Genomic DNA, 18,280 nt, shown 5'->3' on the forward strand with positions numbered 1-18,280 from the left:
AGTGTGTTATGGGTTACAAGGGGTCATGGAAGCCATGAAGGGTTGAGGTCATTCTCGGTCTACTTTCACCTCTGACACTGGCTCGTAATTTTAGCAGTCTGTGAAATGTATTGGAATAAAAGTATGAGGCGGTGAAAATGCAAATATAAACCACATCCAATGACCTCACGTCGCTAACATGCTAACAAACACAGAGCGAGAGAGAGACAGAGACTGTAAATATACTTGGCCTATCAATCATTTCTGTTTTGATTGGTGATGAATCACAGCCTTTTTTGCCTTCCAAGCAGCTGCAAACTCAGAGATACGCATTTGGCGTGCAAGCGAGAAATGATGGATCGCCTCGCGCTTAAGCCACACGTTGTTTTACCGCCGCAGATCACGTCCCAGAGGTGCTTTAATTGGCTGCAAAGAAACAGTGAATGCATCGCAGGCGCGAGGGCGTTCAAGCAGGCGTCCTTTTCGTACAAATGCGCCGTGCAAACGTAAACAGTGGCGTTACTGCCCCGCAGACGCTCACCAGAATCTGTTGACATTTGCCGGGATGGAGACGCCTTTATAGCCAACTCTTGCCCCCGGCATCTGCATGCTGAGACACGGGTCTGGATTTATGAGCGCACGGGGAAAGTTTCCACTCTTAAATCACATGCTTTTTCAGCCGTTCACCCGCCTAGTGTTATTTCCACGTGGGCCCTCGGCACGGTAATGATGCACTTGCAGCCCACCGGTTTATTTTACAAATATCTTTCGCCTTAAAGTCTTTAATGTATCCATTTTGGTCAGGGTGTTATTTGTTTCTACGTCTAGGTCTGTTTTATGATGTTTGCATGTTTGTTGCGTTGGATGATTTCTGTGATTGGAGCGTTTGGACATTGCTGCACATTTGTGCTTTGCCACTGTAAAAAAATGAAAATTCTAATTATTATTATTATTTTTTTTTAAGTACACAAAAAAATCTAAAATTACATTAATTACATGTAAACAGTGGTGTAAAAGAGTTTGCCTCCTTCCTGATTTCTTATTCTTTTGCATGTTTTTCACACTTAAATGTTTCAGATCATCAAACAAATTCAAATATTAGTCAATTATAACACAACTGAACACAAAATGCAATTTTTAAATGAAGCTTTTTATTGTTAAGAGAGAAAAAAATCCAAACCTACATGGTCTTGTGTGGAAAAAGTGATTGCCCCCCCTGTCAAAACCATAAACTGAGATTTAAACATAAATTTAACTGAGATTAAATGAGATCTATCAGTCTGGAAAAGGTTATATAGCCATTTCTAAAGCTTTGGGACTCCAGCGAACCACAAATGGTGAAAACATGGAACAGTGGTGAACCTTCGCAAGAGTGGCCGCCCAACCAAAATGACCCCAAGAGTGCAGCAACGACTCATCCAAGAAGTCACAAAAGACCCCACAACAACATCCAAAGAACTGCCGGCCTCAATTGCCTCAGTTAAGGTCAGTGTTCATGACTCCACCATAAGAAAGACATTGCAAAAAGGGCCTGCATGGCAGAGTTCCAATACGAAAATCACTGCTGAACAACAAGAACATTAAGGCTTATCTCAATTTTGCCAGAAAACATTTTGATAATCCCCAAGACCTTTGGGAAAATACTCTGTGGTCTGACAAGACAGAAGTTAAACATTTCATAAGGTGTGTGTCCCATTACATCTGGCGTAAAAGTAACGCCACATGTCAGAAAAAGAACATCATATCAACAGTAAAATGTGGTGGTAGTGTGATGGTCTGGGGCTATTCTGCTGCTTCAAGACCTGGAAGACTTGCTGTGATAAATGAAACCATGAATTCTGCTGTCTACCAAAAAATCATGTCCTGGAAAACCCTCCAATGTGGCTGAAAGAGACTCACTGCAAGTTATCACAAACGCTTGATTGCAGTTGTTGCTGCTAAGGGTGGCCCAACCACTTATTAGCTTTAGGGGGCAATCACTTTTTCACACAGGGCCCCATCTAAGTTTGGATTTTTTTCTCTCTTAATATTATACATTTTATTTGAAAACTGCATTTTTCAGTTGTGTTGTCATTGACTAATATTTTAATTTGTTTGATGATCTGAAACATTTAAGTGTGACAAACATGCAAAAAAAAAAGTCAAGAAGGGGGTAAACACTTTCTCACACCACTGTCTATGTATGTACAGTATATCGATGAATGAATGAATAAATACAGGCACAAGAAGAACTGACACATTTTTTGTTGGATAAATGATATTCTCGAGCCACGCCCTTTCGCTTTCAGCTGTTGTTAAATGTTTTATGTCCACGTTTTATCCCCTCCTCCTCCAGTGTGGTATGCGTGATCGGCCGCGTGACCCCCGGTAATCCCTTGTGGGGCCAAGTGGATGTGGAGGTCAGAGGAGGAAAGAAAGGAACCTCCTCCATATTCTTCACCTACAGGGTAAATACAGTCAATCTCTTCGCCTCCCCTACTTGCATGCCCTCATTCCCTTTACAGATGCATGGAAAGATTTAACACTGCCCATGCGACGTGTCCACAAATACACAAATCCATGTATGGATTTTATGTGGAAGGTAAGAATTCTCTCCACATGGAAAGTCTTGAGTTTAAAAGCATGCCACAGCAGCGGGCATATTAGCTGTTTTTACTAAGGAGTATTAGGGCTATTACACGAAAAAACAAAAAAACAGTAATGCCATAAGAATGCATACATACATAGAAATAGAAAATAATTGTTTTATTTTGTCCAAAAAATAGGTCGAAATACAGTATTAGGAGGATAAAGTTGTAATTGTGCAGCAGAAAAGTCAAAGTATTACAAAAAAAGTTGTAATTTCACAAGAACAAAGTGAAAATATAAAAAAAATTATATATATATATATATAATTAAAATAATTAATATAATTAATTTAATATTTATATTTAAATTTATACATAGTTTTACAAGCCTAAGGTAGCAGTATTTTATTTTTTTTTATCAAGCCTTTATTTCACAAGAAATAAACATTTATTTTACAAGAATAAATGTAAAATCATGAACAGAAGTTGTAATTAATTATCAGAGCTAAGTCAAAATAAAGCCAAAATATTGGTTGATAATGTTGTAATATTACAAGAGGGGAATAAAGTTGAAATGTTAGGAAAATAAAGTTGTAAAAGTAAGGGAGGTAAGTTGTATATTATTAAAAAATGCTGGAATTTTATGCTAATTATATAATATTAGGGATGTCCGATATTAACGGCCACCGATAATTATAAATAAAAAATAAATATTCAACAAATTCATGTATTTTAAACAATACCACTTTTACTAAAAAATAAATTTAATCTTTCCAAAAATATCCTAAATCAAGGCAGAAGAAACACAAATGTATTCTTATATAAAATATGCAATACATGAATGATCTACTCAGAGATGGGTGGAGTAGCCAACAAAACAGCTGTACTCATTTAAGAGTATTGTTACTTTACAGCATTTTTACTCAAGAAAAAGATATGTGATGTAACGCATATCGGTATCGCTATCGATGGACATCGAAATCAAAAATCGGCATATCGGTTTTCGGCAAAAAAGCCAATATCGGACATCCTTATATAATATTGAAATGTTTATCATATATATTGTTTCATACAAAATATTAGGACAATATAATATTACCAAAAAAATATCAAATTTTTCGGAGAATAAAGTCAAAATATTAAACAATATAGTGTATATTTACTGAAATAATACTTTTTTTTAATTACGCCAAAATCTGAATTTTACGAGAAAATAAGTTTTTTGTGCAAATGAGTCATGTATTTATACTATATTTTGTTCTTCTACGTACAAGTTTTAGCTCTTTTGCTGTAGTCAGAAAACGCATCGAAAAAAAAATATTTATAACTTGTTTATGGCAGTAAATTGGTTCCAGACAGGACAGCAATACATGTATGTCTGTAAAGATTCAATATTCACTATTAATGAAAAGAATGTTTTTGTAGTTACAGCCTAGAAAACCTTTTTTACGACCTTCTAAAAAATGTCTTTACTATTATTAGAGCCATGTAGACATTAAATGACACTCCTATAGTCACCTTTACACCTGTGTTACCCAATATAGTAGACATAATAATAGACTACGACTCTGCTACCGCTGTTTATGGTTAAGGAGAAACTCACGATGCACTCGTATTAAGAAACACATGCAGTGAACATTTTCACACAGGAGCTGCTGTCAGCCACTCACACACTTCTAACCCGCTGCTAGCACTCAGCGATAGTCAACTCTAGCTAACTGATCACACACATCCTGCCCCGCCTCTTAAAGGCGCACACAACAGGTCACTTATTACACTTCATATCACATCTTCTGAATTCATTATATTTGTGCTTTTGTTTGTTTACCATTTTTATGCTTGAAATGCTTAATTTAGGCCAATAAAACTTTGCTTAAATATGCATATTTTTAAAATAATCATGAATTCATTAATTATTTTTGAAAAATGTGAGCGCACGAGGGCGCAATGTTCAAAATGCAATGTAGCGAAAGACGAAGCTATACATTTTTGTGATATAGCCAGGGTTTTTGTTGATTTACATTTCATTGCTTTCTTAAAACCATTGGGGTGCGTCTGACATTTTGTTCGCGGAACAGAGGTCACAGTTTTAATTAGAATTATTTTAAAATTTGGTGCGTTTGTAACAGTAGTTGATATCTCAACATGGGCCAAAATTGGTATCCCTTTCTTTAATTTTGGTGGCGTTTTTCTCATGCCCTACAGAACCCCTACTTGTGGCAAACAAACTGATTGCATAAGCCAAGATGCTGTAGATGCCGTGGCATTCCAGTACAATGCACGCTGCACATGTCGGATAAGCCACATTCCCGCTTTAGCGCTCTCGACCTCCTTTTCTCTGTAATGCTCTAAGAGGCAGCCGCGCTTTTTAACTCGCCTTTCATATCTCTAAAGCTTCCCCACAGGGGAGTGCTCCGCCTTAAGTGTTTGCTCAGCAAATTGAGGCAGATGTGCTTCTTGTTGGAGTCTGTGTGGGAATGCTGGTGATGACGGAGAAGATCAAGGAGGCGAGATGGGAATGTGGATCTTGTTCGCATGTGTACCTACAAGTGTTTGCCTTTGGGCTGCCGCTCGTGTGTGCGTGTGTGTGATTTGCTGAAGGTGGCTAAGCATGATTCATGTATAAACGCCTGACATCTCGTTTCCATCGTCTCTCCTCTAATGTCGCCAGCACCCGATTCCTCAAGCGGTTACGCCCAGTCGAGGTCCCAAAGCTGGGGGCACCCTCATTACCATCACTGGAAGCTTTTTGGACACGGGTAGTAAGGAGGACATCCAGGTCGCCGTTGGAGGAGTGGGCTGCAGTGTGTAAGGAGACCCGAACGCATTGTCGTACAAGATGTATTCAACATTGTTCTGCCGGCTGTACATTTGTCTGTTAATATTTTATTTCATCCAGGTCACTGTTTTATTTATTTATTTATTGTATTCTCAGGGCATTGAATCGATTGCAACTGGACTGTTCAATGTGAAGATGAGCAGGCTATGTTAGTTCATACTCCAAGACCAGAAAGGACAGGACTAGAGCTGTCCTATCTGGCCTGAACTGATAAAGCCTGCTCGGAGTCCATGCTCAAGCATTAGATAGGACACCCAGAGTTCATGCTCAAAGACTAGCGAGGAGCCTTACTCTGTCCTATCTAGCCTTTGAGCATGAACTGACGAAGGGGCTAAAGAACTGATAAAGCATGACCTCTAACGGTCCATCTTGTCTTTGAGCATGAATTGTTCTATCTAGTATGGGCAGGAGTCATCAGTTCATGAATTCCTTCATACTCAAAGACTAGATAGGACTGGACTCTAGCTCTAATTGGACTATCTGTTCTCCGAGCAGGATTCATCAGAGACTAGAAAGGACATGACTCTAGCTGCCCTATGAAGTCTTCGCGCGTGAACTGATGACGAATTGATAAACTGATGAATCCTGCTCGGAGTTTATGCTGAAAGACGAGATAGGACATGACCTCAGCTGTCCTATTTAGTAATTGAGCATGAACTGATGAATTGCAGTTCATTGGCTTGACTCTAGCTCTAACTGGACCAGCTGAACTCCGAACAGTACGGGTGTAATGATTATTACGATAACGATATTGGTTCGTTTAGAACAATACAATCCGCAACGATTCAGTAACTTTAAATCGATTTAGTAACTTTTTTGCCAAAAATTTAACCAGTGTGACTGTGAAATTAATACCTGGACCTTGGCCAGTGCAGGTGAAGTTTCCTAGATTCCTGTTGTTTTTTGTAAAGGAATCAGGTATAAATTAATTACTAGGGTTGTTCGATAATATCAGCCACAGATAATTATCGGCCTGATATTGGCAGACAAATGTGACATCAGCCAACATCAGTATCAGTTTTTTACCTACATTGAAAGCCGATATAGAGCTTTTAGCACAAACGTCGCAAAATTACATTCCACATATCATTCTTACTCACGGTGATTTTAAAGAAAGAGCTAAAAAAAAAAACATCACACAGCGACGTAATAGGTAGATAACAACAGACAAGACACTCCCAAGGAATAATGCTGAATAATCAACAACCATGTGAGCTCTAAACATGTAACTTAGCAGCTGTTTACAACAACAGTACAGCAAAGCACTTTTGGGAAACGGGACGTGCTGTTGTCAAAACCATATACGTAGACGCCGCATCGAGCACTGAGCCTTCTTGGATGTGGTAAGACTGTGCTGTACTTAAATGCAAATAAATGTACTTACTTTCATAAAGCACCTTTCAACAAAGAAATGTGATTTAATGCCTCTCGTTTATACATTCACACACGCACTAATATACTTGGGAAACAGTTTTGCACCAAAAACAATGTATTTTATCTTCTCATATGGCTAAGATAAGAACTTTATTGATTCCACACAGTAGTAGTTCACATTACATCAGCTATAGAACACAAAGTAGTGCAGAAAAAACATACACAGTATATATATATATATATACAGTACTTTTAATGCAACAAAATAAGAATATCAAATAAAAACATGAAACTTATCAGTCCAAATAATAATCAGCAAATGAATGTATTTTAAACGATGCCCCGTGAACTAAAAATAAATGAAATCTTTCCAAAAATAACATGAACAAGAAACAAATGTATTCTTATATAAATATGTAATGCATGAATGATCTACTCAGGGATGGGTGGAATAGCCAACAAAACAACTGTACTCATTTAAGAGTATTGTTACTTTACAACAATTTTACTCAAGAAAAAGATATGTGATGTTACACAGATCAGTATGGCTATCGGTTCATATCGGAATCGGAAATTGAGATTTGGACAATATCGGCATATTGGTTATCGGCCAAAAAGCCAATATCGGACATCCCTATTAATTATGAATATAAACAAACAAGTAATCAACAATAAATGGCAAAGGCATTCACATTTTATTTGAATAAAGTGCAGCCAATACTTCAGGTTGAATTAGCAATAAATGAATTAACAGGTTGAATGAAATCCAGTCTGTGATTAATTCTGTCTGATAAAACATGACTTGAACTTTAATTTGATACCCCATCCACTTGTCTACCCCAAGTATTAAAGAAGTTAGAGCACATTACAAATACACTAAGTCCCCAACCAACGAACACAACTGGTTCCAGACGACCGTTCTTATGAATTGTTCTTAAGTAGGGGAAAAGGTAATATTACCAATGATATAGGTACTACATGTACGTGTATACATATACAGTATATGTGTATGCATGTAAATATGAGTTTGGATGCAGTAGTAATATTAAACGAAAAAAACAATAATAAAAGTGATATAATAATACGTAATGATAAATGTTATTTACCTTTGAAGAGGAGTGGTTGAGCATACGTCATTGTGGTGGAGTTGGAGGAAGCGATATTGAAAAAGGACAAATGGTCGTCGTCGTTAGACTCTTCTAAAAGAGGTAGTGTTCTGTGGGTGGTGTAGAATTAAGCAGGTTGTATCATACAGCTGCAATTTAGCTTTCCATGTAGCTTTCTCTCCAGCGTCTGTTGGTCCCATTGTTACAGTGCCCTCTACTGGTCAAGCATGTAGCAGTATAAATAATGGCGTTAATGTACTAAAAGGCAAAATCCATTAAAAAAATAGACCAGTCGGCTTTTGTTCGTATCGCTGAGAGTTTGCATGTCGGATGTTCGTAAGTTGGGGGCCTAGTGCAGTGCCATTGGTTCCCGTTGCTTTAACATTGAGCCAAGACAAAAGCTGGGATCGACCCACGGACCTTGGCAAGTATTCAATTCAATTCAGTTTATATTTATATCGCGCCAAATCACAACAGCAGTTATCTCATGGCACTTTACACATGAAGGTCACATTCATAAATGAGTAGCACAACTGTACTACAAAATATATAATAACTTAGGCTGTGACATGTCTTTTAAAAGTCAACAGTGTAGCTGTTAACATTTTTTCAATCATCAAAAAGTCCAGGAAAGAAAATCAAGTGTCATAATTTTCATGTATGCCTTGCACATATTCGTTTCCGCGCCACACTACAAATTGCATGTACACAGCAATCCCGGGGCAAATTAACATATTTCGCAGCATCACATTTTAAGGAAAGTTCATCTGCAGATGGATACTCAAGTGAATTTATATCCTACATCCTTTCCTAGGCTCTACCATCGCTTACTTCTGGGGATTGATTTCTGCCTTTACATGACGTCATCCATGCGCCCCACTCAAAAGGCATGACTAATCAACTTACGCCAAATCAAACTGTTACACGAGTAACGTTTAAAGTCTATCATTACAAGTGCTAAAGAAGGTACACATCCATATAAAGCCTCCCGTGCTGAAATTCAATGCTTTATTTCCTGGTATCGATGCAATCGATTGATTACCTTTGAAACAATGATAGAATGGCAACTTGCTGAACACAGATCGATGTACTTGGATCATAGGAATATAAATCAATACATCGATGTAGTGGATGAATCGTTACACCCCTGCCGAGCAGGATTCATAGACATGACTCTAGCTGTCCTAGCTAGTCTTTGAGTATGAACTGATGAAAGGAGTTCATGAACTGATGAGTTCATGTTTAAAGATGAGATAGAGTAGAAAAGACAAAGACTAAATAAGACAGGGCATCTCTAGGCCTGTCCTATCTTCATAGCAAATGACTCTATGAAGGGAATATTAGAGCCACATTAGATGAATAGCAACACTACTAGTTCAACTAGTTCTACTCTCGTCAGAGCAGGCTTCATCAGTTCATGCTCAAACACTAGATAGGACAGCTCTAGTCTGAGGGGATGGTGCAAAGGCTAAAGCTATGTCAGACATTTTTGATAAGACCAGGAAGGACTTGACAGCGCCAACTGCTGGTCTGGTATGCCCATTACAATGTTATCCAAAACACACACTCTGCACTCTTTATGCATTTGTTACCCAGTTTGATTTTATAGTATAAAGTAATGTAAGCAGCATGTATTTGCCAATGCGGCAACTTACTTTTACGTCTACTTTTATCCCCCAACAACTCCAGTCCTCTGTGACATTTGAGGCTGAGGTAGCAGCCAAAAAATAAAAAAAAATAACGAGCTGGAGGTACGGCAAAGCCCGTATTAACAAGCTGTCAGACCACCGCATCCGCAGCCCTGCCGCCACCTCTGAGTGTTTTTGTCCCGTTGTCGGCAGGGAACACTTCGGAGCAGAAATCACTTGCAGGACAGGAGAGTACCGAGCTGATAAGGTGCCCTCTGACCCCCTCTCCGTCATGGTGAAGTATGGGACGAGCACCCTGACATACGTCCACAGTGCTTTCCAATTCTTGGAGAACCCCACCATGCTGGACCATCAACCCAAAGCAAGTTTTGTCTGGTCAGTGCAATATAACCATCCAAAGTACTATTACTATTAGTACTAGGTATATCATCAAGGTACTTCATTACCAAGAATGTGCAAAAAGTAGTGACGGTGGTTGACTTACAAGTTGTGATTCATGCAATAAATAACTTCTCCCATAGGAAACAATGTAAAGTTAATTTGTCTGTTCCAGGGTCTAACTATACTATAGCTACTATACTATGAAAGTGTTAATAAAATTAATTTTATTATTTATTATTTTATTTATTATTATTTCATCAAAATGTATAAAATAAATTGTAATGATACTAAATATATATATATATATACATATATATAAATTAATTTTATTTCATCAAAATGTATAAAATAAATAGTAATGATACTATATATATATATATATATAGATATATATATATATATATATATATATATATATATATATAGATATATATATAGATATAATTAAAAATGTAATTTTACATATAATTGATTTAAAATTTTAAAGCTTCTCACTCTTCAACAGTAGGGGGAACATGAAAGTGTCTGCAATAAAGTAAATAAAAAAAAATAATTGTAATTAATGCAATCTTTTTTTTTAAAATTGAAAATGTTATTTAACATTTAATTAATTAAACATTTAATTTTACATTTGACTGATCTAAAAGTTTAAAGCTAAGATCAACGGTGGGGGAACTTGAAAGTGTTTGCAATTAAAAAAGTTTTAATCAAAATAAATTTGAGCTAATTAAAATTAAGAAAATACATTTTAATGAATTAAAAATTTAATGACTAAAATATTTATACATTTTTTCAAATAATTAATAACTAATTTAATGTATTTAAAATGTAGTAAATATGTATTAATTAATGGCATGAATGAAATGAGAATTTTCCTTTAATAAAGATTGGTGATATTACTAAATGTAGTGTATAATAACTGTATTTATGTTATCATCCACTGGTAAAAAAGTATATATGTGTGTGCGTGTGTGTGTGCGCGTGCATGTGTGTGTGTATTTAATTACTGAATTGCTCATATTTTATTGAGAAAACACTTTCCTATGTGGCATTTCCGGTTCTATGGTTATCTTCGCACGTGTCTTCTATGCCATCACTGGTACCCTTCTTTTTTTGGCATCTTGCAAAAAACACCCAAAATAAACCAATGAAAAAGCGAAACACATAAATGCTCTACTTACAGACAATTTTTGAGGCATATTTTTCCACTTCTGGGGGCGTTGAATCGTAATTCAGACACCGGAAAAAAGTTTTTATTGGGACAAAAATCACGTTGCTTTCACTTTGACACTTTTGTGTGTTTGTGTTGCAGCGGTGGCAGAAACATTGTCGTGACTGGCTCAGGTTTTGATATCATCCAACGAGCCGTCATGAAGGTCCAGGGAGACAACTCGACATCATTTGAGGTGTGTGTGCTTGTGTGTGTGTGTTCCATTTCTTTTTCAGTCCCCATAATTATCTGCACTATCCTCTCCCTATTGTCCCCATCAATCTCTTCTCACGCAATCATCATTCCTTTCCTCTCTTCATTTTCCCTTCTTGAATGCGCTCACTGCTTCTTCATTTTTTTTATTATCTGTACCCGTCCTGCCGCCTGTCCATCCATCTCCCGAGCCCACGAGTACAGCGGTGATTCATTCCTGGCCTCGTCAAGCATTTCTTCGTCTTCTTCCGCGCCGACACGCTTCCCCTCCCGCCAGATCCCTGAGATTACTTAATCCAGTGTTACTTCATCCTCCTTCCCAGTCCATAAATCCTAAAACCTGTAGGATTGCAGATAGCACCCCCAACCCACCCACCCACCAAAGACACTGCGTCCCCCTTCAGCTTAAGAAAGCAAGATTGACTGTGAAGAGGAAATGGGGGAACTTAAAAGTAGCGGCGGGCAGCTTGCCTGTCCTGCAGTGTTAGCGGTGAGCGCTAAGCAGCAGCAAAAAAAAAAAATGTTGATCATTTCCTTTTACAGGGATGAATTTAATACCGGTATTAAGGTTTGCGGGAGATTATGTTGCTCTTTATCACCCGACTCTCGGGCCAAGTCTCCCCCCCCCAACTTCTCTTCCCTCCCGCCGATGAGGGAGCGATTTGAAAGGCTGCCATAAAAATAAGAGTGGATGAAAAGTGTTATCTCAAAGGCCTCGGCTGGTCACCTTCTTAAGCTTGTTGTGGTTTTAAGTTCAGCCAAGCATTTTCACTCGGCGTGTCTGCTGGCCTCTTGTATCAACATGCACATTACATTGCTGCTCAGCCTCTTCTGCACTTTCTTGTAGTACTTTATGAACTACACTCATTTACGTTGAGGAAAAAAAGATATCATATAAAATCTATCAATGTAAATACAAATATCAATATTATATTCATTAGGGTGTCTCGCAAGATGAAAATGTGACGAGCTTTCAAGCACCAGCGATCACCGGTTTTGTTTCATAACACACCTCATAGATAGAAGCTATATATATGTATAGCAAGTGAGGGTGCGCATTTAAGTGTTTCTTGCGTCATGTGTTTCTTCAGTAATTAAATACAAGCCATCAACAAAGGTGAAGCAACCACAAAGCAGGTTTGCGGGAGTGAGCTGCATCTCTGTAACGCCTTGCAATGCACGCTTGAAAGCTGTAAAAAATAGATAGATAAATAAATAAATAAATAAAACCCTCCATAATGCAACCCAGTCTCTGACCAATATCACCAACAAGTTGGAGCTGGGACACACTCGCCTTCCTGACAAAACACACATGATTGTCCACAGTGAAGTGCAGGGGCCACTTGTGGAACGTGGCTGATTGCAGAAATAAACAAAAACCCAGCAAAAGTTGAAAAATAGAGCAAAAAGGCATAATGTAATGAGAAAAAGCTAAAATGTCGAGTGTCGAGTATCACGAGTGGTCAACATACACCAGTTTCATCTACCCCTGCATGCGCTTTATTAATGCTGTCTCCTGACCACTATTACAACATTGGTTCTGCTGCTGCGGTGCAAGTCAGCTACAGTTTCTCATGCACTCCAAATGATTACCATCGTGTATAATGTTTTCACATTTTCAGGAATAACAGCCAATTATCGCCTGCCTCCAACAATCAATTCTCCTGGCGGCCACCGAGCGCCTGATAGGTAGCAGATGTTGACGTAGGAGGTGATGATGGCGGTGTGAAAGTTTGCCGCCATCGCTGACGACAGCTTGAACTTGCTGTGCTTGTCACAGGAAGGCACATGCTCACGTTGTCACGTCGTACCAGTTGTTGTATTTTTTTAATGAGCCGGCGTGGAGTTGTCACCGAGCCATCGCACGGCGGCAAAAATATCCGCATATTGTTAAAACAAGCTCGGGCCTGGGACTGACAGATGAAGCTTTTACGAGCGTGGCGATTAAAACACGAGTTGACGTCCTCAAACAGCCACTTTCTGCCGCTTTAATGACGTCTAACATCCTGCCTCATATCCTTTTATGCCCTTTATGTCACCCTGACTTGTTACTGTGCACTTATTTTACTTGGCTGCGTTCAGGCGGCGCACGAGAAGAACGACACCGTCATCCAGTTCCGCTCCCCGACGGTCAATGGCTCGCTGAGTCAGCACGCCAGGACGTACATCCAGCTGGACAACTGGGAGAAGGAGCTAAAGAACTTCGACTACCACCCAGACCCCGTCTTCTACGAGCTACCCAAGAGGCTCTTCACGGAGGCCAGCATCATCATCGTTAACGTGAGTACATGCTGCAGTGCAGCGCAGTTTGTTTGTCCAGCGAGGGTTTAATTCCATTTTTAATGTAGTTCTGGTCCTCCTTTTTCATGTCCTGACGGCAAATGTGGTGCATTTTATTTTCAGAAAAATATGAGCTGCGGGCCCCAGATGGACCATGGGCCGAAGCTTGAACACCTCTGGTTTAGTTTGTAGAGCGCCATTTACGATCTGTTCATGCAACAAATTAAAAAATGATATTGCCTTTTAATAATAATAATAACAATAACAAAATAAGAGTAAAAGTGTTAGAATATAAAATAAAACATAATAATATTATATAAAATCTTCCATAATAATAATCAACAATAATAAATAATGCAGTCACACATAATTCTATAAACATTGCAAGCCTAACATCCATCCATCCATTTTCTATGCCGCTTGTCCTCACTAGGGTCAAGGGGGTATCCTATCCTATCCCAGCTGACTTTGGGCGAGAGGCGGGGTACACCCTAGACCGTCAGGATGACGGTGCTTTGATTCTGCTGATGGCGATGATGATCTCGATCATGTGACTGAACAAACAAACAAATCTTGGTCTTGCACAATAGCTGCATTTAATAATAATGTGATTGTGTACGAAGTCCAATTTTTGAAATGGAATTTAATGGCTTTAGACTTGTGATTACACCCTTAAGCCGAAGTGGTGCGTTCAAGGGTGTCCTGGATGACTCTTTAAACTCTTTTTCTTTTTCTTTTTGCATGACATTACTTTGCATCTTGAGGGGACGTGGGGATTACCGTTAAACAATATTTAAATTGAGCTCTAAAGTGACATTCACATAGGAGGATTAAAGCCTGATGGGAGGTGGAAAACAAAATATTGTTTATTCTGTTTGTGCATTTTTCGTCTTAAGATGTAGTTGGAATTAGAAAGTGTAGTTTAAAAGTGCTAGCATGTTTAGCATGTTTCAGGCATGCTAAGCAGGGTTACATTGTAATACATCAGAATGTTTGCACGATTCAACATGTCCGAAAAGGAGCAGGAAGAAGCACTCCTTTTAATATTTGAACCCTTGACTGACACTTTGGTCACTTCCTGTTTTTAACGCGTAGAAAAGAATAGAGAATGTGTAAGAATAAATAGATCCGGCTTATGCAGTGATGAAATGATGATTCTCAGCTTCCTTCTTATCATCCATATATGCATGTGGAATTAAATTATGGAACAAATTGAGCCAGGAGCTCAAAGGATGAATTAATTGGTAATTAATAAATAGGTATAAGCTAATTTAATTACCAGTATAACCTTTTTTATGTAATTTAATGAAGGTATTGTTTACCATACAGTATATCCTGCATGTATTTATGACACAATGTTTCTGTCAACTTTTACTCCTTTATTTACAGTATGTACAGTAATCCCTCGTTTATTGCGGTTAATCAATTCTAGGCGCGACCATGATCAGTGAGTTTCCGCGAGGTGGGATTCCTTATTTACAAATGGAATCATTTCATGGTTAGAGCATGGAAAACCTGTTTACGACCTTCTAGATACACTTTTTAACATTATTAGAGCCCTCTAGATATGAAGTAACACCCCTATAGTCACTGTTATATTCCTATGACCCAATATAGTAGACGTAATAAGAGGAAATAAGACATACAGTGTAAACTCTCACACTTTTTTTACTTCCTGTTCTGGCGTCTCATCTATAAAGCTTGCGTACGCACAAAACAGGGCGGGAAAGTTGCCATATGCCGTTTTCTACGCAAAGTAAGTGATGTATAAAAACACGACCTGACGTGAGAGGAGTTAAATAGCTACTTGCCACCTGTTAATGTCCAAGCTGTAGTAATTCTACATTTGATCAACTTTACTTAAAGATTTGTCAGATCAACCCACATAGATGTTCAGACTTGTCTGCACCCTTAATCACCGAGCGGTTCTATTGATGTATTGACGCTCATTGCATTTGCTTCAACGCCAGCCTTCAAACACCAGCGATCACTGGTTTTGTTTCATAACACACCTCATAGAAGAGATTCATGTTGACAATTTAGCAACATGGTCGCTATATTTGGCAAGGATACACATTTAAGTGTTTTTTGCGTCATGTATTTATTCAGTAATTAAATACAAAAAACAAAAAGCATCCAGTGAGCAGGCTCGCAGGAGTGAGCTCCGTTTTTGTAACGCCATGCAACGAATGTCTGAAAGCTGTTAAAAAAAAAAAAACTCCATAATGCAACCCAGCCTCAGACCAACATCGTAAGGCAAGGCGAGTTTATTTATAGAGCACCATTCGTACACAAGGTAATTCACAGAAAAGAAGGGTAAAATCACTTCATAAAATAATTCTAAAATTAGATTGGAAATCATTACATAAAATCCATAAATCAGTTCCATAAACCAGTCGCCAAGAAGGCAGAGCTTGGACACACTCGCCTTCCTGACAAAACACGCATGGGTGTCCAAAGTGTGAATCAGGGGCTATTTGTGGAACCTATAGGGTATATAAGGTATAAGGTAACTGGAAAGAGCTAAAATGTTGACACAAATAACTAATAAAAACAGAAAGATTTGTCTTTACATACAGTACATGTATAATGTCTTTTTTTAATTATAAATTGTTTTTTTATTATAACTATCAAAGTTATTGTCATTCTGATCACTATCATAGATAATAATTTCATCGCTTCTATTACTACTAATATGTGTGACTGTTTCAATGCAGTATTATCATTATGGTTGTTGATATTATTTTGTCCTCTCTGTCATGGTCCTTATTAGCCGTCACAGACAGACGTCCTGCTTCGGTCCGGCCGCTCCAAATTTGCGTAACAACAAAACATCAAAGTGAAACAAATTCCTATTAGGTGGTGACGTGAAGTCGTATGTTAAAAATAAGACTGCTTTTGCGTTACATACATCAAGTATGTCATCAATAGCAACATTTATTTGTCTTACCACAGCTTTTATTTGTGTGGGTAGTGTCTGGGCTGCGTAAACTTACTCTTACTAAGCAAGGCATGAAAACGATATAAAAAGAAATACTGCACACATGCGTACACAAAGCAAATAGTAGCTAAAATAGTCCCGATTTCTTGCACAAGCCTTATGTTTTTTGTGCATTATCCATTTTGGTAATGGCTTGAGGAAGAAAGCTGTGTAAAAGTCTGGTGGTGCGTGTCTTAGCTGCTCCGTAGTGTCTCGTAACGGTAAAATGCAATCAAGGCTCTTTCAATATGGACAACCACGTACATTAGTCACATTAGTACATTGACCTTCTCTGGTGAAGTGGAGGTGTGGAAAGGGGTGTGACTTGAGGCAACGTTGCACTTAATGACCAGTGTAGTGACCATCACAATGTCATTGAATGCATCTTCTGAATGCATTATAGTTGCATTTTACTTCATTTAGCCGATTTTATGCTCGACAATGCTTCATTTTGATTAATAATAGCCCGTATTCAACCACGTAACATCAATAATTTATTATTAGTATATTTTTGAAAAACCATGATGGAGTGAAGTCGCAACACTTGAAGTGCAAAATGGCGAGGTACTTCTAAGCATGTTTAAAAATAACAAAACCATTGCCATAACTAATCATCGCCCCCTTAAGGGCTTATTACAGTTGTACATGAGTGTCGGGGGGCTCAGTGTATCTTCTGAGAAACATTTAAAGGATAACCACACTTCATGTAAATGAGTCATGTGATCCATGACCAACTGAAGGCTTGTCATTTTTAATTTTTTTACGTGCATATTTGAGTAATTTTTGGAGTAATATTTATTTTAACACTATTATTAAATCATTTTTATTTATTATTATTATTTTACACTTTTAATTAAGTCATTTTTAATTATTATTTAATGTACAATTTTTTTTAAATTTTTATTTGTCGTGTTTTTTTACACTTTTTTTAAACTCATTTTTACTTTTGCTATTTTTTTACACTTATTTAAGTCATTTTTAATCATTATTTATTTATACTTTTTTTCACATGTTTATTTTATTTGTTTTTGAAATGCATTTATTTATTTTTTTTTTTTTATGAATACAATACAAATACTGTATATAATACTTTTGAAATAGACATAATTACATGTCCAAAACATCCTTCAATTGTGAATAACAACACCAACAGACCTGCCAAGTTTGAAAAAATGTTATCATTAACAAAATGACTCAAAAATAACTACACACATAGTGTATTCTAAACTGCAAATTGTCCTTCCTGCAGGGTCGAGGCTTCTCCAAAGCCATGACGGCCAAGGAGGCTCAGGCCTTCGTGGGCGACGTCCCCTGCGTGGTCAACACCCTCCAGGACGACAAGCTGTTCCTGGACCCGCCCTCCACCCAGCCCCGTGCTCGCTCCCGCAGGCAGCGCCGCGACACTCGGCCCGAGCTGCTGGATCTAATGGTCAGAAAGGCATCGCCTGTTTATCTCAAATCAGCGCTTCTTTCGTAGTCCTTGTTGTTTCGTAGCGACGAGTCCATCGTTGTGCCGACGCAGTGGATGGAGACACAATCTGTTCCAGTGTCAAACTGTCGCCATCTTAAAGCCTTTTTTGACTGTACAGGGCATATTGAAGTGTAAAAATAAGTCAAATTAACTAGTATAACGTGAACCTATCTGCCAAAAAAACCACCAATCAAAAGTGAAAACGGTCTATTTATATGAAATTGTAATTAT

At 38.0% G+C, this 18,280-nt stretch overlaps 1 protein-coding gene across 6 annotated transcripts in view; it reads left to right on the forward strand.

Moving 5' to 3' along the window:
- plxnb2b (plexin b2b) overlaps window positions 1-18,280 on the forward strand; it is a 253,747-nt gene that overhangs the window by 198,926 nt on the left and 36,541 nt on the right. For all 6 annotated transcript variants that reach the window (XM_054775448.1, XM_054775449.1, XM_054775450.1 and 3 more), the window contains 6 exons: window positions 2,315-2,426; window positions 5,218-5,354; window positions 9,707-9,889; window positions 11,208-11,301; window positions 13,401-13,598; window positions 17,828-18,007. In XM_054775448.1, coding sequence (XP_054631423.1) covers window positions 2,315-2,426; window positions 5,218-5,354; window positions 9,707-9,889; window positions 11,208-11,301; window positions 13,401-13,598; window positions 17,828-18,007 — 904 coding nt within the window. The remainder of the gene's footprint in view (window positions 1-2,314; window positions 2,427-5,217; window positions 5,355-9,706; window positions 9,890-11,207; window positions 11,302-13,400; window positions 13,599-17,827; window positions 18,008-18,280) is intronic.

The sequence above is a fragment of the Dunckerocampus dactyliophorus genome, chromosome 5 (genome assembly GCF_027744805.1).
Source record: "Dunckerocampus dactyliophorus isolate RoL2022-P2 chromosome 5, RoL_Ddac_1.1, whole genome shotgun sequence".
NCBI classification, from domain to species: domain Eukaryota; kingdom Metazoa; phylum Chordata; class Actinopteri; order Syngnathiformes; family Syngnathidae; genus Dunckerocampus; species Dunckerocampus dactyliophorus.